The sequence below is a fragment of the Panthera pardus genome, unplaced genomic scaffold (genome assembly GCF_024362965.1).
Source record: "Panthera pardus isolate Hobbes unplaced genomic scaffold, ASM2436296v1 HiC_scaffold_21, whole genome shotgun sequence".
Classification (NCBI taxonomy): Eukaryota; Metazoa; Chordata; class Mammalia; order Carnivora; family Felidae; genus Panthera; species Panthera pardus.
In genome coordinates this window covers 6,490,690-6,517,626 of record NW_026526777.1, presented here as the reverse complement: position 1 = coordinate 6,517,626, position 26,937 = coordinate 6,490,690, and the positions used below count along the sequence as shown (strand labels likewise).

The following is a 26,937-nucleotide window of genomic DNA, read 5'->3' as shown; positions in this document are numbered from 1 at the left end:
TTGTTTGCAGTAAAAAGGGACCACAACTGCCCAGTGGAGGGGACAGGTTGAGAGGTAAGGCTTGGAGGGGGGGGGGTGGCTCTGGGTCTCTGAGGCTTTCTCCGAGGTGAGGGTGCCATGAGAGGCCTCAGCTGGCAGAGCCCCCTGAGGCAGGATGCAGAGGAGGGAAGGGCGAGCTGGGCTTGCAGGATGGGGGCAGGACTTCCACAGCGAAGAATCAGACCTAAGGCATCTGTGGCAGCAAAGAGACTGCCCTCCCCGAGGGCTTTTCACAGCCCCGGCCTGACTGATGTTAAACGCTCAATGTCCCTGGAAGCAACACCTAACATCCAGCTGGAGAAGATGTCCAGATTCAACTCATCCGGAAGCTTCCCCGATGTGACACATCCCAACACGGCGCTCACACCGAAAGCTCTACCCTGTCACTTACAGCCCAGAGCATTCAGCCTCTGTTCTCTCCACGAGGGCCTGGAGAAGGAATTCGTCCCATAAGGTCTGGGGCGGGTGGTCAGGCAATGGGTATTATCCTGGACACCCAGATGCACAGTACCCCAGAAGGTACCCGACGGCTTCCCTTCACAGTGGGGCCTTGAGGTGGGGCAGGAGGGGGCTACCTGGGCATCACAGGCCAGGCCAGGCCAGGGCAGAGGAGCCTGATGAAGCAGCTGGCGCCAGCGGTCCTTCAACAGCCCGGTGGTCCTCGCGAGGGACCCTCTCCCAAAGCCACGGGTCCTGGAAGGCCCTGCCCCCCCTCCTCCAAAGTCACAAATAGGAGAGAGGGGCCGAATGACCTGTGGGAGTCCCAGTGCTCCCCTGTGTCACCTTCCAAAGCAAAATCCTAATCCTTTCCTGAAACGGCAGGCTCTCCGGGGGGGGGGGCCCCCCGGCTGGAGCCAAAGTCTCCGGTCGCCAGGGTCCTCACCGCCCTCCGCCGCGCGGGCATCCTCGGCGGTGCGCCCAGCCTGAAACAGCCCCCCCCGGGCCCCGCCCCCCGCCCCTGCGCCCCGGGCCGCCCTACACGGCGATCTCATCGTCCAGGCTGTCGCCCAGCTCCTGCCTCTGCAGGACGTTCAGCAGGCGCGGCAGCTCCTCCTGGGACCACGAGTCGCGCTCCTCGCTCTCGTCCGTGTTGGACTCGTACTCCGAGGCGATGCCCGACTCGCGGAACCGGAGGAGCTCCAGGCCGCCCAGCAGCGGGCCCGCGGGCGGCGGCAGGAAGCGGAAGCACTCCAGCTTCACCAGGCGATCGCGCCTACCTAGGGGGCTGCCGGCGGGGTGCGCCAGCTCGGCCAGGCCCGCGCCCGGGGGCGGCGAGGGCAGGTCCTCCGGCTGCGGGGTGGTGGGGTCGCAGAGCACCGGCAGGCCTCCGGAGCGGAAGGTGATCTCCAGCAAGCTGTCCTGGGAGCCCACTGGGGGGGGGGGGGGGGCACAAGAGCACAGGAGGCCGGGTCAGTGAGGCAGCCCGCTGGGCTGGGGGGGGGGGGGGGGAGGAGGGGCGGGAGGGGCACGGGGGACACCAGCCTGCGACCCTGAAGGAGGTACCCATCGAGAGGGCCAGACTTCTGGGGCGGTGAAGTGCAGCGGGTCCCAATCTAGACCTTGGTGCTGCTTTAACAAGGGCCCCAGCCCTGCCCAGATCCCCCGATCGTGATCTCCATGGGTCGGACCTGGGAATATTCATTCTTTAATAAGTTATGGGATAGTCTGGGGGAACCACTGGGCGAAGAGGAAAAGCATTGGTTTGGCAGTCACACCTGGCTTTGAATCTCGGATGTGACCCACACCTTGCTGGTCCTGTAACCTTGAGCCAGCTCCTTAACCTGAAACTCTAGCATCGTTTCTGGCACAAAAGAGGACAAGGGCATCTACACTGGCCCTCAGCCTACACACATCTGGAGAATGCTTACAGGCCACGGATAAACAAAAGGAAGGCCCGGAGATGTGTGCTGCCTTCTAGTACCTCCCAGTCCAGCCTGGAGGCGGCCGGGCTTCTCAGGCCGGGTGCCGGGCAACTCTGTCACTCACCAGCAACGCTATCTGGCCGGTTCTTTCCTGCCCTATCCGCTAAGTAGACGACGGCTACCAGCCTGCTCTATGCTACAGAGGTGCAAAATGTATAGTGCAGGGTGCATGAGGTCCTCCCCAGAGCTCCCAGACAGCAGGACATGATAGGTGCTCAGTAGATTTCACCGGAAATACACTGCAACGGGCTGCCTTAGGACGAGCGTCCGAGCCCTTTTCGAGGAGGGGGAGCCTGGATGAATTCGTGGCAGTGACTCCTGGGGACATTCAAGGTCAAGTCTGGATGCTGGACGAGACGGGGCCCAGACCCTCGCTAGCCCTGCCGTTTTGCAATTCCACAAAGCGTGTGGACAGGACAGACAGAGCTGCCTTATGTTTCCTGCTGGAACGCCGGGGCGAGTCAGGGGTCTAACAAAACACCACCAAGAGCTTCAGAGAAAAGCACGTGGGTTTTCCAGAGCCTCCATGGAGGGCGGGGAGGCTGGGCGGGGCCCTCACTTACTCGCACTCTGTCCCGATAGCTTCAGCTCCAGCTCCTGTACCTGCTTGACCAGCAGGGAGATGTGCTGGAGCATGTCCTTGTTCTGCAGCAGGAGCTGGTGCACTCGGGCCTGAGCCTCCAGCCGCGCGGCGGCCTCGGCAGCCAGCTGGTCCTTCAGCAAGTGAACCTGCAGACGGGAGGGAGAGAAGAGGCGGAGAGGACAGGACAGAGAGGAGAGAGAGAGATGAATGCAAACGAGAGTCACCGGGGGAACGGCTGGGACCAGAGACACCTGCCATGTTCCATTCACGAGGAAGAAGCCCTTCCGGGGACACGTGGGCACCTGGGCTCGTCATTCGGAGCAGCAGCCCAAAGAAGCTGGGTCCCCGGCCCCGTGCGCCTCTTTGCATCTCCCGAGGGAGGGCTGTGGCTTGTCACTCAGATACCACTCAGGGCCCGGCAGCAAGCACAAGAGGAAGGGAAATGCCGAGCCCCAGCCCCTGCGCCCCCATCAGGTTTGACAACTAACATGTGACCGCCACGTGGACGGAGGTGCCTTTCGCTCATCGTGTCCTTTAAGAAAGGAAAACGGAAACTCAAATGCTGAGCCAGTAGCTAAGAACGGTGTCACAGCAAACCCCTCCTCGGGCTTTCCTCTTCCCTTCCTCGTGCCCACACGTGCTGGGAAACCAGAAGTCCTACAGAGTCCCCTCATTAGTGAGGCGGTTGTGATAAAGTCTGTTCTTTCCCATCTGTGGGTACTGGCCTCTTTCCCTGACCATCCAGCCCCTTTTCATCTGTCACAGCACCTTGGACTGTGCCTTATACCTGGTAGGGGTCACATGCCTGCTGACTGATTCACAGCCGGGCCTCCTCCCACAAGCCCAGCAGGGTGGAGGTGAACGGTTTACAGAGCCGCCCACTGTGGGAGAGAGAGGACCCTCATCCACTGTCCTCATACACGGTAGAGCAGCTGGTGAGGGCACATACAGTGTGCTCGGGACCCCGGAGGGTCTGTTCTCAGTGCGTAACCGGGTATGGGGAGAAAACCCACGGGAACAGGTGGAGTGATCGTAACAGGAGCCCAGCTTGAAGAAACTGAGTCACAAGCCAACAACAATGTTCACCCATTTGATTCCTGTTACAAGTGGTGGATAAAGGGGCCTTCGCGGAGGGTTTCAGAAGGTCCCTGAAGAAACGGAGCTCATGAATTTTGGCCCACACCAAGGCCGCTTGTGGGCAAGAGGGTTTTCCTGGACCAGGAAATACGACGTGGATAAAGTGGAGACACTGAGGCAGGCTGACTGGGGCGAGTCAGGTGGGGGCAGGAGAGGGGTCGGAAGAGCCAGCCGACTCTTGCTCAGACAGTAACGGCTCGGGCTTTTTCCGAAGAGCAGTTTGCTCCAAAGGGTTGCACATTTTGTCGGAGAGCAAAGGACCGTATCGGCTCCGTGGTCCGTCCAACCGGACCCAGCGACCTGCCGAGCCCAGCGTCTGCCCCTTCCAGCCGCTGACGCTTGGAGACTCCCACTCTTGGATTCAGCAGCTGCTTCCTTCCTGGCAGATTTGAGGACCTGACCTTGCAGTCGGTTATGTGGGAGCCGCTAATGAGATTAGTTGCCACTTTCCATTAGTGGCTCCCGAGGCTGGGCCTGTCTTGCCCCAGGGGGCGGATGTGTAAGGAGTCTAAAGTAAATCTGTCCTCCATAAGGTGCTGCTGAGGACGGACGTGACGGTTTGGTTTAGAAATCAGCCTCATCTGCTGCCTCATGGAAACTAAGGAAGGATCTAGAGAGCAAGGAGAACAGGGAAAGAAGTGGCAATAATATTTGAAGCGGAGTATCAGGTGGTGGGGTGGCTGTTAAGCCTTTATTTTCTTTGGAAACTGAGACATGGAGGTATTTCCCCTGAGAGTCCCCCAAATCTTGCTGATTCTCAGAAACAGAACAACTGCTGTGGGAAGGCTCCAGAAGTGCCTCCTGAGAAAGGGCCAAGCTTAACCTCCCATCTGTGAGTAAGGTAACGTATGCCAATCAAGAGTATCGTTGAAAGGCATCTACGGTGCAGGTGGGTTAATTATCCCATTTTCTATTTCCTTTGGAGTGAAACAAACATGAGGCAGAAATGTGGGATAAAGTTTTCAATGCATATGAACAGAAAAAGCAGAGAAGTCTAGATGCTGCTAATCGGCATCTACAGCGGGCTCCCTGCACACACACCAGGGACTCGGGGACTCGCATCCCAGGACAATGGGCCACTTGGGAGCACTGGACCGGGAGCTGGAATGCTCCAGTCTGGCGGTTACACCCTATGCAATTGTAGCGAATTCACTTCCACCTGGACCTCACTTCCTCCAACTCTCACCCGAGGGGGGCCGCCAGAGGCTCGGGCAATCCAGGATCCCACATCCTGGTGAACATGGCAGTCAGCGCTGGGGGCCATGTGTCAAAGGCTCACTGAAGAAAATGCCTAGGTTCCCATTCTGACATCACAGAATGAGGACTGGGGACACAAGAGGAGTCCCCTCCTGCAGAAGCGAGGTCGGGGGGGGGGGGGGATGTTGGAAGCTTCTTTTTGCAGGTAATCCAGTTCCCCTGGTGGAGTGCCATCACTACAAAAAAGGCCCTTGAATCTAATGCTTCCCTCAGGCAGTAAGCGCCAGGAGAAACGCTCCTGAGTCTGAGTGCTCCTCGAACAGATTAAGTAAGAATTTTAGCTTTGCAAATGCAGAGTCAGAACATTTCCAGTGTTTTCAAACCCCAGGAATGCAAAAGCACACACCGCTCCCTAAAGCCAGCGCCAACAGGCCCTTCTGCAGCCATCGGAAGTGACATCAGGCAGAAGGATCACTTTGTCCGCGGCAGTCCGTGCCACGGCAGAGCCCAAACCAGGCCAGGCTGCGACGAAACAGCCTGGACTCCTTTTAAATCTGAGGCCACTTAATAGTTCCTGTGTTTTGCACATACAGGTGCAGGCACTGAAACGGGGCAGCACGATTTTCAGCATGGGCTCTGGGCAGTCTGCTCTAGCTGTGTGTGCTCGCTTCCTCCACCGTGAACGTGAACGGGGAGCAGGCACCGCCCCCTCCCGCCTCCCAGATGGGACAGTTCTTTGTATCCGGCATGCTTTTCTTTCTGAGAATTCAACACCTTTCGCAAAAGCAGGCCGTATTAATTTCTGAAAAGGTATGGGTCAGCCCCTCCTTTCCAGAACCACAGGGTCTTTGGCAAACGACTATCCCACTTCACAGACGAAGTCCGTGGGAAGGTCACGGCTGGGGTGCGGTGTCCCGCTCCGCGTTCCCGCCACGGCGCCCCACGTGGGAGTTGAGCCCTGCACCCTCCAGTTCGGACGCCCTCCCTCAGCCCACCCAGCGACACCAGACCACTGCCCACTCGCTCTCCAGCCTACTTGCCTGGACTCCAGCTCCTCCGTGAGAAGTGGGGGCAGGGCCAGGCTGAAGTTAGGGAGCAGGCACATGGAAATGGCGTGGAGAGAACCACAGCAATTTGCCCTCCCCCCCCCGCCCCCCCCCCCCCCACCGGACGCACCAGCGGAGGCAGGTGACACTGTCTCAGCATGCATAAGGCAGGGACTGGGCAGTGCACCCGGGGTGCTGGGGACTGGCAGAAGCCACGACGACAAAAGCTCAGTCTAGGGCCTAGAGGTGGGGTGTGGAGGGTTTTCTGTGCGGCTCCTGCATCGACAGCGCACACGATCGCGAAGCAGAAGTAACCAATCACGGGTTTCAGAATAAGCACCAGGGGCAGCGGGTAGAGGAGAAATCTTTAAATAGCAACAGTGCACTCACAAGCTAGGCCAGGAGCTGGCAAAGTGTGGAGGACTCCGGCCTACTTAACTACTGCCAGTCAGCCGAGGTGCCCAGGCCGATTCTGGAGCTCTAGGGGCCCAGCTCATGGCCATGCAGGTGCCAGCGATGTCCCAGCTCTGGTTTGGGGCTTGGCTATGCTTTCATTCACACCCTTGAACTTCTGGCCCAACTGAAAGAAGAGGAAGCTAGTGCAGCCAGGCAAGCCTCATGCTGGGTGGGGAAAGCGGTCAGAGGGGCTTATTCACACACTGAAGTCTAAGCTAGAAACGCTTAAGAGCTGGTTGAACAACTCCTTTGCCCCTGTACCTCTAAGGCCAGGGCAGGCTCCCCTAGAGAGGCTCTGAACCAATTAGGGAGAGGCTGGGAGAGATCTTAAGGTCTTAGAACAAATCAGAACACTGTTAAGGAGATCCAAACCCGGTCCCAGGACAACAGCAGAACCGGAGTAGCCTGTGAAGAGTACATGGGGAGGGGGGCATGCATACAGGATGCCACAAGGGACCCCAAGAGTGAACCTGTTTGCAAGGAACTCTGCCTGGACCCTTAGCTCAACCCAGAAGTCACATAGGAGGACTTGGATGCTTCCAGAGAGAAAGAAACTGTGTTCCTACCTGAAGTGCTGAGGTCATGGTATTCTTGCCCCCTGGAATTTTGGGGATTGTGGCAGGTTTTTTTTTTTTTTTAATGTTTGTTTATTTATTTGGAGAGAGAGAAAGAGAGTGAGAGCAGGGTAGAGGCGGAGAGGGAGAGGGAGAATCCTAAGCAGGCTCCATGCTGTCAGCACAGAGCCTGAGGCAGGGTTTGAACTCATCAACCATTAAGATCACGACCTGAGCTAAAATCGAGAGTCAGATGCTTAACCGACTGAACTACCCAGGCACCCCCTTTTTTTTTAAAATTTTTTTTTAACGTTGGTCTGCCCTATTTTAAGTGCATGAAAGATGTCAAGAAGGCCTATTGATCCACTTCTATCTCCTATACAATAGTTTTCACCCAAAGACATGGAAACTAATACAAAGCCCATTCTTTCTAGAATGGGAGAAAGAGGAACGTGCAGAAGAACTTGTAACAGAAGGAGGGTTTAGGGCCCAGTCGGCTGGAGGACACAGGATCTGAAAGCCTCTTCTGCGTTCCCGGGCAGCAGAGGGGGAGAGATGTATGTCCAAGAAGCTATCTCTGACCTCAAGTTCCCCGTCCGGCTGAAGACGCCGCAAGTCTCCGGCCCTACCCGTCACCTCGCCAGGACCCATGCCCGACGCTGGCCAATCAGCCACGTCACTGCGGGAACCAAGGGTCAGGCAGGACACCGCCAGCCACAGTCCACAGACTGAGTCAGAGCCCGTGGGAGTGGCATGAAGTACACCCAAGCACCACACTCTTCCCTTCCCTGAGATCCACTGTCTTCTAGGAGAGAGACCATTAAAACAGGGCAGTGCTGCCCCACTGAGGCAGATGCCTGATTCCCTACCGGAAAACCACTTTGAGGGTTTCATGCTGCTTGTGGCAAAGCCACGACCAGTTACGGGTCTTGTGGCTTTGCAGACTGAAGGCTTCCCCAGACCGACACAACAATCTTCTTGTTGTGTAGGTTGTACGTTTGTGTCTAGGTTCCCTTTAGCGTTCAGCAGTGACTTCAAATTCAAATGACTCGCTGGTAATATCTATCATGAATATGCATCAAGCCCTTTCTTAGATAAATAATAATTACTCGGCAATTGATATGCTGCAAGAGAAAAGTATTATGGGTTGGAGAATGGATTTGTATTCAAGGGGAAACTTCCGGAAATGATGTGAGTCGTGGAATGGCCCTGTGCTGGAGCACTGAGGCTTTGTGATCCTGTCACAACGGGGAGGAGGGGACGCTAGGGACTGCCACACCGTCATTAAGGAGACGAGGTGAATTCTGTTATTTGACAAAGAGTAATGATTCCCCGCCCCCCCCCACCCCCACCCCTCCCAAGTATAAGAAGCCATTAATGACATGCCTTCTTTTTCTTGCTGTTCTGGAAACACCTGCAAATGCTCCTACCATTAGCACACATCCTTTTGTTTCACCGTCAGAATTTTTTAAAGGCTCCAATCACCTAGGAGCCATGGCACACTGATTCTACTCTCTCCAACCTGGCTGCAAAAGTCCTCCGAGAGGCTACGTCTCAGGACGTCTCAGGACCCGTCCTTGTGAGACTGTGTTAAGAGAACTAAGTCTTTTCCAGAACTAAGTCGTCGCAGATCCCGCTCTGGTTAGGCGGCCGGTGCTTTCTAAAGGTGTGCATATGGGAGAGCACAGCTCTGACTGGGCCACCCCTCCACCCCAAGGGTCGTGAGAAGAATAAGCAGGAGAAACAACAGGGATCAGGGAGTGCTCCCCAGAGAAGTGTGCTCCCTGCCGTTCTAGAACGCAGAAAGCCTCAGAGGTCAGCCTAGTCACACAGATCGAGAATGCCAGTGCGTGGAGCTGCCTGGCCAGATCGCACACCACTCCCCTGCTCGGGAGGCCCCACCCTCCTCGTTGCCCTTATCCACGACCCCCTCCCCACCCCACCCAAGAGCCTGACCCATCCCTCAGTCTCAGAATTCAGCCTATGAATGGTATGAGCCTATGAAGGTCAGACTCACAAGTCCCAAAGCAGATGTGGATTAGGATCCCCTCCAGATGTGGATTAGAATCCCCTCTGCGGAAAGCAAGCAGAAGGAATCCCTGCCGGAAGCAGCAAGGGAAACCAGCTTGGTCCTCCTCTGCAAGGCCATGGCCTGACAAGCCTTTGGGGCTCAAACAGCACTTCGCTCCTGAGATCGAAGCCAATTCTCACGTAGCTCACATACAGCACCTAACATCCTATAAGTTAGATCCCATTGGGATGAACTCCAAGGCCAGTACAAGATCAAATCCTGCCGGGAAGAAGCAGAGCACTGACGGAGGTGTGGGGATTTGAATGGACAAGGCAGTTAGGATGCCAGTAGGGGGCGGGGTGGGAGTCTTTGCAAGGGTGTTTGGTGCAAATTCGTCCTTGAAGCTCTTTCAAGACTGGTTGCACAAGGTCACAGCTGTCCTGACTCCAAAGGCGTCCCTTCCCACCCGAACGCCAGGAAAATGAGGCAGGAAGGGGAGGGGGGCTCTGTGTGCACCTCCTTCCTTGGTGAGCTCAGGTCCTTATCCAACAACGTCCAGCCAAGCCAGCCAAGCCCAGCTCAGAGCGGGGAGGGGGGGGGGGGGGGAGGGGGGGTACGCGGGAAACCAGAACGTTCCCTCCTAGCCCAACCGCATCCCCCTCGCCCCCCTTCCCCAACAAGCAACGACCCGACAGCGTGAGCGATCCCTTACGGCTCCCTAGGCTGTACACCTGCCCCTCGCCCCCCGCCAGGGAAGGCGCGTCAAGCCCATGAGAGTGGAGCCTGAGGGGGAGGGAGGAGGCGGAGGAGGACCTGGGCCACAGCCACTTGCGTCTGCTGCTGCTGCTGCTGGAGGAGCTGCTGGAGGAGCTGCATCTGGTGGTGGGAGGACAGCGGCGTCCCCGGGCCCAGGCCTGGGGGCTGCGAGGGGCAGGAGGGGAGGAGCATCCTGGGCGAGGCTGCCAGCACGGGCTCCTGGGGGTGGGGGGAAGCCTGGAGAGAGAAGAGAGCACAGGGCAGTGACCGCTCTTACACAGATGGCACGGGCACGGGCACGGGTGGAGGGGGATGCGGCGTCCCCAGCAGCCGTGCGGACGGGGCCCCGGGAGGAGGTGGTGTGGCGGCCGGGGCCACCTGCCAGGACACCCTGCCTGGACCCTCAGTGGCTGACCCCCTGCGATGGAGGCAGACGGTGGGCACCTGCCTCTCGCACCATATCCAGCGATAGCACACCCGGACTTTGGGGCGCCCGTCTCTGGCCACCCACCACCCCACTATGGGACCCGGAAGGGGGCAGTTCCACCTTCTCTCCGATGGGTCCTCGGGGTTCCCTCCTCCAGGGCTGCCCCCGGGGCCCCGAGGCTTGAGGGAGGCTAGTCCAGCAGGGTGTGCCTCGCGGGGAGGGCCAGGCTGAACGGCGTCCTTGTGCCCTCCCTCCTGTCTCCCTCTGGGCAGGTGGGAACTGTCACGAAGATGGCTTATGGGATCCATAAATCAACTAACTGCAGGGAGAGCCATTTCGTTTCCGGGAGGTCTGCTGCTGGTCCCTCTGCAGACGTGCAGGAGAAAGGCACCCAGTGACAGACGGCTCTTGCCGCTTGCGGGGAACAAATGTCACCAAGAAAGCATCAGGTGATGACTTGGGACCATCCCACCCTCCAGACCAGACAGGTTTCTCCCTCCTCCTGATGAGCTGCCCCACAGCCTGCACCGGAAAAGGCCGACACACGGCAGGAAGGAGAGGCGGCCATGACACGGGGAATCTAGGGGGAGCCCCCTCTCTTCGCATTGTCCCTCCGGGTTTTCTGCTGTGTCTTCGGGTTGGAATGTGCTCTCAAGTTATCACTTTCTCAGTCTGGATTCTTTTGTAAAAAAATTCTTTTTTTAAGTTTGAGAGACAGAGCAGAGGAGGGGCAGAGAGAGAGGGAGAGAGAGACTCTCTCCCCCGATGTGGGGCTCGAACTCATGAACCACGAGATCATGACCTGAGCCGAAACCAAGAGTCGGCCAGTCAACCGACTGAGCCACCCGGACGCCCCTCTCGGTCTGGATTCTATCGGGACCCTCTCGGGAGCCCCGCCATCTCAGCTGTAGGACGTGACGTTGGAGTTGATGAGGCCTCGGGTGGTCTCGCAGTTTCCGGCCCCCAAAGGGCGCACTGCCAGCCTCTGTGGCATCAGCAGGAGGCAGCACCAAAGTGCACAGTCGCTGGCCGCAGGCAGAGGGAGCCTGGACGAACTCCGCTCCAGCAGCTAAGCCCCAAGGGATCGGTCCTGGTGCTCGAGGCTTAGCTCTGCACGGGTATCAGGCTGCCATGAGGAGCCACTGAGGGCAGGACTTCCAGGGAGAAGGGGACTCAGGACAGAGGGGACCCTGGAGGGTGGCGCACGTCAAGGGTAACTCCGTGGTGTCCTGACACACAGCAGGGTCGAGCGCCGGCCCACCGGGCCCATCTGCAGGAGCCGGGCCCCCGCAGAGGAGACGAAAGCTGCTCTGCTTGGTCGTCTGCACCGCACTCGGAAGCTAACCCAGCGGGTACAGGAGGGGACTCTGACGGTGGCCGAGGCCGCAGCACGTTTTGCTCCAGGAGGCAGCGTGCGTGCGGACGGTCACGCCCTGCCTACCTTGGGGTCTGCGTGGGAACCTCCTTCCTTCCCTACGGCGTCAAGGTCGGTCACACCTCGGCTGAATTCCAGGACATCGTTCCCCTGGAGCGGGGTCTCTACTGCGTCGATGTCCGTCTCCTCTGCGGTGGCCGTGGAGGCCCTCTCGGCTCCAGTGAGCTGGCGGCCTGCGGGGATGACAGAGAGGGAGGGAAGGGAAGGGCAGCACCGAGGCCAGGGTCCTCCCCTTCCCGGCACTTCACCTTCAGGTCTCTCATGCCTAGAGAGGCCACCGGCTCCCTGACGTCTCCACCCACCCTTCACGCCCAATTCTCCCTCTTGGCTGCGAAAACAGCTGGTTTTCACGATCGCTGACTGTGGCTGATGGGCGGAGGCCAGTACAGTCACTGATCTGTAAGCACCGGGAGGGGAAGCTGGGGTGGACGGAACGCCGTGCCTGTGAGCACATCGGGTAAGGCAAGATCTAGAGGGTGGACCCACAGCTAACGATCTTCCTCAGGTCCTAACAGACAAGAGGGGGATCTGGTATTTGCCACTTTCCTGGGACCCAGAAGCTAAAAGGACAAGAAATGATATTTAAAAACAAAACAAAACAAAACAAAAAACAAAACCTCCTAGCAAACTGGGAGACAGGAGATTGGGCTGTGTGGATTCCCACCTGCGGAAGGGTGAGAGGACTGGACCTGGAAGTGGAGAGAAGTGCCACTTTCCGAATTGCTTATTTAAACCACGTCTACTCGATGCAGTGAATTGTAACTAAAAGCTGCAGGACATATGCTGGTTTCATTTGTTCAACGAGCATTCATTAAGCACCTGTATGTGACAGAAATCTACGGGCATAAGAATAAATAAGCCAAAGCTGTGTCTTCCAGGCTTCCCCAGCCTGACGGAGGAGACAGACACACAGCACGGATGCAGCAGGGGGCCGTGTCCCCTCTGATCCGGGGTGCAGGGCAACAGAGGACGGACAGCTAACTCAGGCAGGGGTTAGAGCAGCCTGTCCAGAGGGCACAACACCACCTGGAGAAGTGCCAGCTAAGGCAGGTGAGGAAGCAGGCGCGGGATGGGGAGGCAGGGGCAAAGATACAGGCGATATTCACTGCAAATGGCTCTGTAGGGAGGGACCCAACCAGGAAGACTGCGGATCTCATCTCGAAGGACTGGAAGCAGGTGAGCAATACGAGAGGATTTCGTTCTTTCGAGTTTCACCCTAGAGATGATGTGGAGGATGGATCTAGAAGGGACAAGATGAAAAGCAATATCCCGGGTGAGAAACGGGAGGGTTTATGCTAGCCGTAGCAGACAAGAGGGGAACAGATGTCAAAGATTTTCAGGGGGGGGCAGAAATCACAGGATGTGGGGACAAACTGGTGGCAGAGAGAGAGAGGGTGGGAGGAAGGAGGGAAGGAGAGAGGAATATGCAAGGACGTTTTGAAATTTCTGATTTAGGTGATCCGGTAGGGGCTGGCGTCCTATAGGGAAAATTCAGGAGGAGCGGGGCTGTGGGTAAGAGGATGCATTGAGTTTTAAACCCGCTGGAATCACAAGGTCTGTGACAGCCAAGAGGAGATACCCCTCAGCTATTGGGTACATAAGTGGAGAGTTCAGGAGAACGGCTGGCCTGGAAATAAACATCAGTTGAAACCAGTGAAGTCAGAAAAGGGCGCCGGGAACCAGGAGAAGCACAAAGGATGTTGGAAAGCAAGTCGCAGATAAAGAAAGGTTGTGTGTGCGTGTATACAGGGTGGTGCCCCCCAGGGAAGGCGAGTGCTCCGTTCCCCGTGATGAACCCTGCACAGAGAGGCTGGTTCAGTTTGCTAGCTGGGGGCCCTTCAGTGACCTTGACCGGGGTCTCCGGAACGGCCAGCAGGCAAGGCAACCAACTGGAGGTTGAAGGAGTAACAGCGAGGGTGGGGGACTAGGAAGAAGACACGAGAGTGCAGATAAGTCTGGCAAAGAGCTGAGCTCTGAAGGGAAGGAAAGGAAAGAGATAAGGCTGGGGGGTGGGGGCGGTGATGCAGGGGCAAGGCTGGGGGGAGCGATGCAGGGGCTAGGCTGGCGGGGGGGAAGTGATACAGGGGCAAGGAAGACTGGATTTGGTTTTGTTTTGGAGAAAGGCTTGATCTTGTCTGTCTGCGGTGGGGAGGAAGTCAACATAGCAAAAGACTCAGGTGACCCCCCCCAGGAGGGGCAGAAGTGGTGGCTTGGGCTCAGGAAGAGGCAGGTGAAGGGTAATCCTGGACTGGGGGACACTGGCCACAAGGCACAAGCTGGGGACAAGCAGCCTGGAGGAGCCGGGTGACCCCAGAAGTGTAACTCTGGAAGGCGGTTTCAGGGGCTAAATGGATAGGTGCTGCTGAATCAATGCAGAACTTTTCACATGTCAATTATACCATAATAAAACGCTTTAAAAAAAGAACAAGGGGTTATCAGCTCAGGCGCAAAGTGCTGGAAATGCCCACTTTTTTTCTTTTTTCTTTTTGGCCTCAAAACTGCAAAAGTAATAGCTTAAAATCAAATAGCACTTACGAGGGCACCTGGGTGGCTCAGTTGGTTATGTGCCTGGCTCTTGGTTTTGGCTCAGGTCGTGATCTCACGGGAGATCGAGCCCTGTGCAGGGGTCCAAGCTACCACTGCAGAGCCTGCTTGAGATTTTCTCCCTTTCTCTCTCTCTCCCTGCCTCTCCCTCCCTCTCTCTCAAAATAAATGAACATTAAAAAAAAAAAAATAGTACTTAGTACATTCCAGGTACAATTTAAGGGTTTTACCTGTATAAATCATTTGTCCTTACAACCGTCCTAAGAGGCAGACAGTGACAGATAAACTGAGGCACCGAGCTGGAAAGGCTGCAGCTGGGGCTCAAAGCCTGCCAGTCTGGCTCCAGGCCTGGTGCTTAAAACCAGTGCCACCCTGCTTCCCAACTGGCCCGCTGCTTCCACCTGCAAAGCCCCCCACCCTGCTTCCCTGCATTTACATGCTCTCAGATGATCTCGTTTATCTGTCACGTGCTTGCACCACCTCCCCCGCCCCCCCAACTTTGAAAGCGAGCTCCTCGCCATCAGGGACCCTTTTTTTTTGTTCACAGCCTACCCAGAATCAAGCCTGGCACATCAGGGGAACTAGATAAACATCTGTTGAAGGAAGGAGGAAACTAAAACCAAGGAGAAACAAAGGATCAGGCAGTGGTTGCCAGGGACGGAGGGGTAGGTGAGGTGGGAGAGCAGAAGGGTGAGGTGAGCAGCGTGCTCGGGGGTCCTGATGGAGCAGGAGGCCCAGGAGATGCAGGTGTAACAGGTATCCCAGCCCGTTGCTCGCTGTCTAGATGACGAGTGTTCTTTTTAAAAAGCTCTATTCCTCCTAAGGGTTCCAAGCCCTTCCCTGCACTGGATTGCTGCCGTGGGAGGATGACGCCTCCAAGGGAACGGGAGCTCTCCCAGGAAACCCTCTGCAGGAGTCAAAGAAACCGCACCAGGCAGAGGCGGGCAAGCGGAACAGGAGCAGCGGCCCCACCTGGCTCTGAGCCCCGGGGACCCGGCCTACAGCAGCTGCTGCCAAAAGATACACAAGATACATCTCCCCGAGGGTCGGGAACAGTGGAAAGAATGAGGGAAGCAAGAAAGGCAGGCAGGGAGGGCATGGGAGAGGCGAGGTGGCTCCAGTGGAAAGATAAACTGTGCATTAAATGACAAGTCCCTCATATGGGAGACTCCTATCAACAAAACAAAAATGCACACAAACAGCTACCGATCAAGAGTTCTAGTCTGGTGCTGCAAGGTGCTTCGTTAACAGAGACAAATCCTAACGCGGTAGATAAATGCTTCCGGGGGAAGCACTTATGGAAAGAAGAAACGTGTATCCTAGTGGTTTGTAGGCCGTAAGCAAGCAAGCAAGCAAGCAAGCGGGGGCCGTAAAAAGGAAGTGACTATGGGGCTGGGCGGTAAGCAGCTTTCCTTGAGGAAGAAATGTTTCCCATCCCAGATCTGTGCCATCCCACACACTAATATTACTCAAAGGAGGCTCAGCTGCATGCTGCAAACACTGTGATCAGAGGGCGCCCTGATTAATCCTTTAACTCAGACCTATGGGACTTGAGAGGTCCCCTGGCTACTTCCCACACTACAGAGATGGGCTGGGTCATGTATTTCAGAGTCTGAGCTGCAAATCAGCTAATAAGTAATATGCACTTAGAGTTCAGTACAGTTTACCCTTGAACAATGTGGGGATTAGGGGCTCAGACCACCCCATGCAGTCAAAGATCCATCCATGTGTAACTCTGGCCTCCCCAAACACTTAATGGCCTACTGTTAATAGCCTTATCAGTAACAGTCAATTAATACGTGTTTTGTATGATACAGGTGATACACTATATCCTTTTTTTTTAAGTTTATTTACTTATTTTGAGAAAGAGAGAGCATGTGCATGTGCATTCTGTGTTTCCGCCTCTCTCTACCCCTCCCCTGCTCATGCCCTGTGTCTGTCTCTCAATAATAAATAAACGTTAAAAAATTTCTTTTAAAAGAAAAACTCAACAAAGTATCTTGGACAGACTCTATCATTTCATAGAGAGCAGACTCATTCTTTCTAAAGTTTTTTTTTTTTTTTTTTTTAACATATGTTTATTTTTGAGAGAGAGAGAGAGAGAGAGAGAGAGAGAGACAGAGTGCGACTCGGGGAGGGGCAGGGGGGGCGGAGACACAGAATCCGAAGCAGGCTCCAGGCTCTGAGCCGTCAGCACAGAGCCCGATGTGGGGCTCCAACTCATCAGCCGTGAGATCGTGACCTGAGCTGAAGTCAGACGGTTAACCGACTGAGCCACTCAGGCGTCCCAAGAGCAGACTCATTCTTTTTAATGACTGTGCAATATTCTGCTATTTGTACCATAATTTATTTGAAAAACCCCCGCATGCTGTTTCCAGTTCTTTGCTTATGTAACTTTACATACGCATGTATGGGTTTATCCTTAGGATAAATTCGTAGAGGGGAATCTGGGGGTCAAAGGCATGTGGATTTTTAAACTTAATGATTTCTATATTTTTTTCTGTAGGGCTTCTATTTCTACGGTGCACTGTGTTAGCGTGCGTTTCTGGGTCTATGTCTGAACTTTCCATTCTGACCCCCCGTCAGGGAAGCACTCCTACATCAGTTTTACCTATTAGAGCTTTATGCTCTCATGTCTACAAAGCCACTCACCTGTCGTTACTCATCTTTTCCAGAAATTTTTCTCTTCTTGCCTTTCCGATCTTTCCGTATTTACGTTAAAATAATAATAGCGAACATGGATCTGGTGTTTACTACGGGCCAAACACCAGACTAGGCATTTTTCATGTATCTGCTCACCTAATTGTCACAACAACTGTACGACTTATTGCTCTACCGTTCTTTCTAGTTCCTTCCAAAGCGGAAACAAAGGCCCGGAGAGGTTATGAAGTTGCCCCCAAATCACACAGCCAGGGACAGGTGCAGCAGGAATGAAACTCAAGTCTGCTCTCAAGCACTTTGCAGTGTCCCAAACTGGGTGCTTAGCTAACTTGATTTTCATGATTGGTTACCTGTCTACAAAAATAAATAGCTGAACCTTTGGATGCTCCTCTGAACCCTGCCTTGTCTGTATCCTGCAAGTTCTGAAGACGACAGCTTTCCAATGTGCCCCTTTTGCCATCGGAAATCTGCACTGTGCTGTTAAATTGAGAGATTCACAGGAGAATTGGCTTTTTTTTTTTTTTTAATAAAAAGGATGGTTCAGGTTTCCCATCCAAGAACCTCCCACTTGTTTACAACTTTCTTCACGTAAAATGTAGACATTTTATTACAATCATTCGCAGGAATTTTATTTTTTTAAATTGTTCCGCTAATGACTTTTTTCTTCTGCTAAGACTTCCAAGTGGTCGTTGCTGGAAAACACAACCCTGAGTTACTGGTCGTACTACCAGACCTCACCTCCTTAAAGGAATTCTCCTGTTTCTAACAGTGATTAGTTTCTTTTCTTGGGTTTTCCACATTAGAAGTTCATATAAACAATACTGACTTTCCGTCTGCTCTTGTCTGATGCTCATACTTTCCCCACACGTACTGTGAGAGGATCAACATGACAGAAGACAACTCTGCCTTCTTCCTGACTCTCGGTGACACTTCAAAATGAGAGATATTGGAATAATGTCCACATGGAACGTCTACAGAACTACAGAATTTAGAAACAGGAAGGAAGTGGGGCGCCTGAGTGGCTCAGTCAATTAAGCGTCTGACTTGGGCTCAGGTCGTGATCTCACAGTTCGTGGGTTCGAGCCCCGCGTCGGGCTCTGTGCTGACAGCTGGGAGCCTGGAGCCTGCTTCCGATTCTGCGTCTCCCTCTCTCTGCCCTTCCCCCGCTCATACTCTGTCTCTCCCAAAAATCAATAAACATTAAAAACAATTTTCTAAAAGCCATGAAGGTAATTATAACTTTATCTTCTTTCTAATTTGCTTTATGAAGGTGCTTTTGTACTGAAATTTTCTTTGGGGTTGGATTTGGTAGCATAAAGCAGCTTGAATGCTTCCGTGTTCGATAAACATCTTTAATTGTCTATTATAAAAGCCACACACGTTCCTTAAAGAAAATGTAGACTCCAGAGAGAAAGAGAAAAAAAATAAATGTGTTTTTTAAGTGGGTCGACGGTCTGGGGCTTGGTGAAGGAATGCACTGTCCCATGCTGGTGGCCACCCCCTCCCACTGCAGCGACCCGCCCAGGCGCCTACCTGGCTCCCCCGAACTGCTGCTGTCCCTCTCGCCCTCACCGTCCTCCTGGCCGTCTGCGTTCTGGTGCGTGTGCTGCAGGCTTAGCTTGTGGCAGACCTCGAAGGCTTGCCCGACCGTCCGCACGATGCGCATGGCTTGGCTCTGGGAAGGAGAAAGGAGAAGAGCAGGTGAAGGGCGTGGGGACCCTCTGCAAAGGACACAAGAAGGGCCAGGGACGGGAGGGGATGCGCCGGGGGCCACGCGGACAGAAACCCATGAAGTCAGCAAAGGAAGAGACGGGAAAACCTAAGGTTGCTCTGACGCGCCCATGCTCACCAAGAAGGGTGTGGAGATGGTTTCCTTCCTGAAATGGCCCGGGAAGTAGAAACTCACCAGTTCTAGAACAATCAGTCAACTGGAAGGACAGACAGTACTGAGCCCAATCCCCCTTCCACGTTTAACAAAAGTGGTCCAGACGCTCCAGCATCCTTCGCCAACCACAACTGAACGTTTGGTGGGTTCGCCACATGAAGAGACACTCGGTTTCTCCAGGTCTCCCTGCTGCTCCTGCAGACCAGGGACTGGGAAGCCGCCGTCTAAGCAGCAGAGCTGCGAACCCGGAGTCCAAGTGCCCCTGGGATGCCAGCGGCCGCAAGCCTAACCCAGGTGAGCCTTCCCAGTCTTGCCGTAAAGCCATAGCTCACTTGGGTCTGTTTTTGGCCACTCCTCTTTCTTTCCTTCCCTCCTTCCTTCTCCCCTCCCTCCCTTCCTTTCTTGGGGCAGGGGTGGGGGTGCCGAGGAGCTATTTAACCATATCTTTTATTAGCCCAAGAACAGAACTTGACCCTAGCTCTCGGTATTCCACTGCTTAACTTGGAGAGGAGGACACAGGGCAAGGAAGCCTGTTCCCCTACGGTCCTAAGCGACCCACGCAGGCTTTGAGGATGAACCACAGGCAATATTCTCAGGGTCTGGCCTCCAAAGAGGATAGCTGACCGACTGCAGAATCGGTCAGCTTTCATTTTCTTCCCGAGACCAAGTCCGGTATAAGCTAGGTGGAGTTTAAACGCACAGGCTGGGTGAGCTCAGCTCACTGCTCCTTGCCCCCAGTGCTCCCCAAACATCCCACCGCAGACAGTTTATCTAACTGTGGCGGTCACCCTATGCCTGCATCCGAGATTAATCGCATTTTGGATGGTCTGACTCCAGGACAGCTGTGTCCACCTAGTGAGTCCCACATTCACTAAGTGCCTGTTGCTATAAAAGCTCAGGTTCTCCTAGGAAGGACGGGTTACAAACTCCACCATCCCTGTAAGCCACAGACACTTTCCTTAACTAGCTTTTCAGATGACGTTAAAAGTTGAGGGGCGCCTGGGTGGCTCGGTTGAGCATCTGACTTCGGTTCAGGTCTCGCTCTCACGGTTCGTGAGTCGGAGCCCCACACCGGGCTCACTGCCGTCGGCGCCGACCCCCCTTCGGGTCCTCTGTCCCCCTCTCTCTGTACCTCCCCCAGTCACTCTCTCTCTCTCAAAAATAAGTAAACATTAAAAAACGAAAGACGATGTTAAAAGTTGAAAGGTCTTCGAACAAGTGCCCCCAAATCCACAGGAGAAGACAAGGGACGGGGACAGGATTTCTAATCTTCTCTTGGAAAGGAAGCGCTCAGACTTAAATGCGGTAGGAAATGACGTCTCAGAGGCCCCGCATTTCTCAGACATCGCAAGCTGGGCGCTGGATCACACACTCAGGACTGACATCGGAAGAACCCAGACTATGGCTTCCATCTCTGTCACCTTCATCAAGGACGAACGTGTGGAACACGCCTACCAGTTTCAACCAACCATCGAGAAGCGACAACGGGAGTTGTCAGCATTGAGTCAGCGATGTCCACGGCCTCTCCTCCACCACGCAGAGGGGTAAGCGTATGACGAACACCTCCCCCAGGGCTTGGCATACGCTAAGCTCTCGAACACAGGTTTTTGTGCCGAAAGGCAACGAGGACAGAAAATAAATAGGAAAGGCTGGGCTTGTTTTTATCGACAACAGAAACATACAGATATTAAGGGGACTGCCAAGATCTTACATACGGACGTAAGCATCAAAGAGGCGAAACCACGCCCTCCCCCACCCAACTCATGACAGAGGAGAACCCATGGGCCAAACTGTCTCTGGTGGGAGCCACCATGATGGTTTCCACCACGAGAAAATTGCTGGATTCCAGGCCTAGATGTGTACATTCACCACTAAATGGTTTCCTTTCAGTGTTCGCTTTACTTCGCTCTGATGTAGGTTGTATTTTCATTCACACTAAAAGGATACTGTGGTAGCATGTTCCATGGAGAGCGCTCTGAACTTGAACGTGGAATCAAGCTACGCTGCTATCTGCTTTACGGCAGGAGAGAACTGGCCTCCCCACTCCCCACTGTAGCAGTGGGAGGAGGCTGGATGGCCTCAAATTCTCAGAAATGGCTTTGTGAGTTCAGGGGCCCCCTGACCTTTTAGGCTTGCCTCCCTTCACCAGTGAAAAGTCTACTTCGAGTAGATTCCTATGTTAGGACCTTGTTGGGGGAAATTACCTGAGCCTGCACCTGGTGGGGCCGTCCCTCCCCTCACTGGGGCCGTCCGCTCTCTGCACAGCCATGCTGGCTCCCGCCTGCTGGGCCTGCCCCACTCAGGGACTGGGCTTCTGGCCTTCTGAGCAAGAAAACCCCTTCTGCCTGCCACCTTGGAGTGCAGGATCCACACGTGCTAAGACTTAATAGTTAATAAGCCACGTCTAAGCCCGCAAGGGAGAACTCTCTCTGAAGGCAGCTTTCAAAAGAACCCTTTTCATAGGTCCCCATGGATCAGGAGGAGCTGCTCATGTCTCGTGACCACACACAGGCCTTCGGAAATCAAAGCAGAGTTTCAAAGATGTGAAGGCAGCCAGGTACAAAGCACAACAAACAGGTGGCATGTTGGGAACACAGCCTTGTCCAGCTCTGGGATCTGGCCATCCTCTGGAATTTACCAGATTTTTAAAAACATCACCTACTGGATTATTTCAGTACAAACCCAGTTTAGTTCCACAAGAGCCCCTAAAAGTACTTGGGCACAGGGATCAAATCTTCCTGTCCAGAAGCCATTTTCCATCAGCAGCCCCGAAGCATTTGTTGGCTTTGAGTCGTCAAGGTTAGGCTGGATATGGTGGCTTTGATGTTTTCTAACCTCAGACTGGCTCTCAGCCGCAGACGGGGAGCGTGGCAGCTCAGGGGAGTGCCGATTACAGGCAATTTTGTACAACGGGCCTGGAAAGGGAGCAGTCTGAGAACTTTATACCACTTACCCTCACGACGCACGGAAATGCTTCTTTCAACCACCTACTTATTCATGCCGACAAAGCCGCCTTCCTGCCCACCCCCCAGGCCATCCCTCAATGCAGCACAGATGTCAAGATGTAACCAACGGCCGTCCTAGAGCGTGCCTGCTGTGGGTGCTAAGTACACGCCGGGCGGGTGTTGGTACCTGCTATGTGGCAGCAGCGATCGTGAATTAACACCATGCTCCCAGCCAGGGTGGGAGGCCCGCCCTGGTAGCTTCAGGAAGACAGAAATCAAAAGGTGATCCCCATACTTCACTGATCCAGGGGAAAAGTCCAGTCAGTCATGGTTTTATCTGCTGTTCTCATTTTAAGCGACCTTGTCGTGGGCTGGCCCCATGAACCTTGGGAATCTTCCGAGCGTAACGCACGTGGGAAGAATGGGAAGTATTTGTCTCATTCTGCAGCTGACTTCATAAATCACCGTGGGCGCCGTTCCGAATTCCATTGTCCTGGAAAAAGCTGTATTTCACGATTCCAGGAGACGGAGAGAGGCGTCTTCAGATAAGTAAGGAAAGTGAGGAGAGAATACAAGGTGAAGACGGGGGGTGGCAGTGGCGACAGTAAGAAGAGAAAGAGAAGTGGGGCACGCTTCCTACAAGGAAGGCTCCTTATTCATCTACCCGCTCTGTCTTCTCATCTACTGTCCCTCAGCCCCAACGGGAGCTCTGTCTGCCACGTGCTTCTGAATTCCAGGGGACTGAAGCCCAATAAGTCAGCTCCAGGACAGCTCCTGGGTTTCTAATTCTTCTCATCTACCACAGCAATAACGTACAGCGCCCTTCCCTTGACCTGAACCACCACAGAGTCTCAACAAAAAAACAGAACCGAAGGTCATGTTTCTTTAATGTGCTTTTGTGTGTGTGTGTTTGAACCGCAGTAAAAGATTTAAGCTTCTATCTTATCAAATGACTGCAATGCATGGAATTCGCAATGCTGAAGCAAGGAAATATATTTGGACTCCTATACAGAGACAGATCCAAAGGTTACTAAGGCCCTGAGATGGGTTAGGTTACCGTCCAACACGTTATGTAATAGCCTTGATCCTCGAGTTTGATTGAGGCAATGCCTTGGACACGAGAATATTGCTCGCTATGGGGAAAGTTTAGCTTCAAAGTGGGTAGGACTTTCAACATTGACAGGAGATAGGGGATCTTAAAATTTCCAGTAGACCGCTGGCTTCTTCCTTGTACTCTGCTATGAACTTCTTCCATGAACCACAGTACCACGGAGAAAAGAAGGCCGGGTTATAACTTTAGTACTGCCAATAACCACCTGGGTGACCACGAGCAAGTAAATTCACCTTTCCAGGCCCCGATTTCCTCATCCATCAACAGAGAGGTTTGGACCAGACGAGTGCTGAGATCTGTGATTTCTACATTTTGACTTCCCAACCCCATCTGACCCCAACCCTTAAGATACAAAGCTAGGCTCTTTCTCTAAGGTTAGGACCTGTCTCTCCTTCATATCCTAAACCTGGCCAGGCAAGCGACTTATTCTTTCACATGGGACCGTCATCATCATTCAAAATCCATTTCAAGCATTCAAGGACGGTGAAACTTCTCGGCTGTGGCCCCTAATCTGACGGGGACAGCATTACGGGAGGAAGTAATTTCTCCTAACCAAACCAATTGAGCTGTGATTCCAGGCAAATGATTTCAAGGAGCTGCCCCGTGAAGACAGCGGGGAGATTCCTGCAGCTCTCGTTAATCACCAACACTTCACACACTCTTGCACTAATAAGTCCAGTCACACTTAATCAGGGCCGACAGCCTCATTCTCCTGGGGCCGGGAAAAAATGACGGCAGGGCAATGTCCTCTCCACAGGAGAGGTCAAGAGACCACTCAAGAGGCAAGAGGTCTTGCAAATGAATACTATCATTATACCCCCCAAGTTGGGCGGATGGGCGGGGCGGGGGGGTGGTACACAGAATGCCATAGTTTTGGGAAACGTCTCCCCTGGATGCTCTGGGTGAGGAAAAGACCCTCTCTCAGCCTTCCTTTCTAACAGTAGGCTGAATGATGCTGGGATGGTCACCCCATCCACAGACACATTCTAACAATCCTGGCAATCCTTCCCAGTCACACAGAACTTGTTCCTGAAGATCATATCGCTTCACACGTGACAACCTGCATTCCTGAGATGCCTTTCAGCCGGCTTGATGGCTGGAGAAGCTCAGGTCCAAAGGCTCATGTTCCTTTTGTGAGTTTCATGTAACAGAGTTCAGCGGCCAAAGCTCTGGGCTGGGAGGCAGGAAGCCCAGTTCTAGTCTCAGTGGCACTGTTGAGCTGTGGGACCCATGGCAACCTACTTCCCCGGACCCTTTCCTTCCTCAATTATGCAAATGGAGTCAATACTGACCAAAGACAGTGAGGGAAGAAGGGAAAATCTAGGTCGGAGTGACTTGGGTCATTCAGAGCGAAGGCTCTTTGTACCCAAGTGACAAGTGCTGTAGGTTCTCATCACAAATAGGTCCTGGGGAACAAGGCTACTCCCTATCACGTGACTTCCTGATGGAAAATAGGAAGTGGGCTCCAGGATCAGACTCTCTGGGTTCAGTTCTACTTACTGTGACTTATGTCCCTTAAGCTTCTGTTTTCCCAGAAAAAGTACCTATCTTTACCTACCTGCCATAGGAATGAAAGAAGAGAACTCACACAAAGGGTCACAGGCGCAGGGGCCCCTGGGCAGCTCAGTCGGTGGAGCATCCAACTTCGACTCAGGTCGTGATCTCGTGGTTCACATGTTCAAGCCCCACATTGGGCTGTGTGCTGACAGCTCAGAAACTGGGGCCTGCTTCGGATTCTGTGTCTTTCTCTCTCTCTCTCTTCCCCTCCCCATGCTCACGCTCTCTCTCTCTCTCTCTCTCAGAAATGAATAAACATTAAAAAAAATTAAAAAAAAAAAAGAGTCACAGGCACACAGCAGGTAACCAAACTAGATGACTTCCCATAAGGCTTGACTTCGTAGAAAGCTAGAACCTGGGTAACCCGAGACCTAGATGACTAGTAGCTGGTGGTATGTTACCCTCCTGCAATCTTTTGCTACCTAGCTCGCGAGGAAAGCCCAAGAGGAGAACCACGCTGGCTGTATGCGTGAGCGACCCGTGTGAAGAGCCACAGATACAGAACTGTGGCCGTGCCGGCGGGGAGGCACGGGGGCCTCCACCAGGAAAGCGGAGACACCAGACCCATATTCTCAAACGACAGAAGAGGTGAATCTGCTCCCCTGGGTGAACTATAAGGGAACGGCGACAAGCACACCGGGGGCCTGTCATGGGGAACGGGCCATGGGGACACACACAGGGGCCATGGCGTGATCTGAACGGCAATCCCCAAAGCCCTGACAGAGCGAGGAGCTCATCTGAGGTTTCTACACTGTGATCGACACGAGAGCATCCAGGTCTGCTGGCTGCCAGTCCAGAGATCTCCCTCTCGACCCCCAACAATCCAGAAACATCCCTGCAACACATTTCCTCCGGGTATACGGTCTTACCCCCCTCACTTCATAAGTATTCCTATGACTCGCCAATTAAAACTCTTTCCCAAGCTAACTATGGTCTCCCTAGACCAGAAGTGCTTTACAAAACAGCACATCACCATCTCCAGAGGCTACCTGGGATAAATGTGCAAAACCTTGCAGGCACGGTCCCCACCCTCCTCAAGTCTGCTTGCTTTCCTGCACAACTCCCTCCTCCTTACTGGCTGGGAAGCTGGCCCTTCTGCCCATAGTTCGGCAGCAGTGGGGCTCACAGGCCAGGCTGTCTGGAAACCATTCTTTCAGTGACGTGGCTGCAGGCCAGCAAAGGGCCTGAGAATCCACCCTACCCAGAGTTACAGGCTCAGTCGGTGCGGGCAAACGGGACGTGGCATTTTCAGAATGAGCTCCGAGGGCTAGCAGACACGGAAAAAGCGGAAGAGATAGGGAGCCGGGTGGCCACTCCCTGGTCTCTGGATAATAAGAACTTAATTCCGTGCTTTACTTCAAGCTCAAAGTTCCAGTGGGCACTGCTCTCAGACTCAGGTTTTGGCAGAAGGACGGGGCCACCCCACTGTGTTCGCATCGCTATGCTAGCTCTGACAGCAAAGCAAATATAATGACAGCCCTTGCCTAGGTCTTTGGCTCAAAATTCATGCTGTCTGCACGTCTCCCTGCCTCTAGCCGGTGCCTATTCCCGGGACCGCGGGCAAGGCATCTGACCTCTCTGAGCGTCAATTTACTCATCTGCGAAATCGAAGTACCAGTCTTAACTTCTTCGCATAGGTTTTATGAGGATCAGGTAAGCTTAGATATTAAAGCGCTTGGAAAATTATCACGTGCCATGTGTAGCTCTAATAAATTCCAAGGTCCACGCGGTCCAGTCTCTGGACAGAGCTGAAGTCAGATGCACAGCTGAACACTCAAAGTGAATTACATGGGGATTCCAGTCTTTAGTTGCACCTGTCAAAGAACATTACCGTCGATCCGATTCGTAAGTCCCGGGAACACATTGCATTTCCCAGACGCCCTGCACCTCAAAGCTGCACAAGAGCCGCTCACCCTCCCAAGCCCTACATGCCTGTCTGCAGCCCTTCCGGCTTTTCTTTCTCTCCCTCACCCTCCTCTTCTTCCTATCAGTTCTTCAACAGGCAGCTCGCCTTAGGCCCGTTTACACACTTTCGGCTCAACCGGACCATCTTCTAGAAGGGAAGCCTGGCAGCTTGCGCGTTTTCTTTCCACCTTTCCAGTTCTAGCTCTTTCCATCCAAATTCCATGATTTGCATGAAAAAGCCCGGGAACAGGAGGCCAAGGGCACTGCCAATCCTTAGAGGAAGAGGCAAAATCAGCAAAGTAGAATTTTCGAGGTCGAGCCAGGAGAGGGGATGGGACACATGTTAGCAAATCTTGACCCTGCAGAAAAAATAGTTCCCAGGATATTAGACGGATCACATGGAAGAAAAATGATTCCATGGCTGAATCAGTTTGAGAAACGCTGGGTTAAACAGAGTTCAAGGGCTTCTCTCGAACTTTAGGGCCTCCCAACAAATTCAAAGAGGATATTTTTAACACGAAACGTTTTGGACGGTAAGTATTTTACAGGAGACATTTTAGGAAACTCTGATTTTGTCTCTCCTCACTTTATAGACAAGGAAGCCGAGACCCACATAACATCTCTCGGGCTTCCAGCAGAGCGGGGACTAAACCCCGGGTTTCCAACACCAGTTTTGTGTGTTAAATTCCTGGAGAAATGACAGGAAAAGCATCTCCCGAATGGCCAAAGCTGCATTTACTCAAGCATCAAGGTTACCACACCAAAA

The 26,937-nt window shown here is 53.7% G+C and overlaps 1 protein-coding gene across 8 annotated transcripts in view; it reads right to left on the bottom strand.

The window, feature by feature from the left end:
• Positions 1-26,937, bottom strand: part of LOC109276660 (carboxyl-terminal PDZ ligand of neuronal nitric oxide synthase protein) — a 285,556-nt gene that overhangs the window by 17,060 nt on the left and 241,559 nt on the right. For 7 of the 8 annotated variants that reach the window (XM_019465760.2, XM_053908937.1, XM_019465758.2 and 4 more), the window contains 5 exons: positions 18,302-18,443; positions 11,570-11,736; positions 9,759-9,938; positions 2,525-2,690; positions 1,257-1,409 (listed from right to left, as the gene is read on the bottom strand). In XM_019465760.2, coding sequence (XP_019321305.2) covers positions 1,257-1,409; positions 2,525-2,690; positions 9,759-9,938; positions 11,570-11,736; positions 18,302-18,443 — 808 coding nt within the window. Of the gene's footprint in view, positions 1-1,018; positions 1,410-2,524; positions 2,691-9,758; positions 9,939-11,569; positions 11,737-18,301; positions 18,444-26,937 lie in introns of all 8 variants that reach the window. The other variant, XM_053908938.1, reaches the window with a different exon arrangement.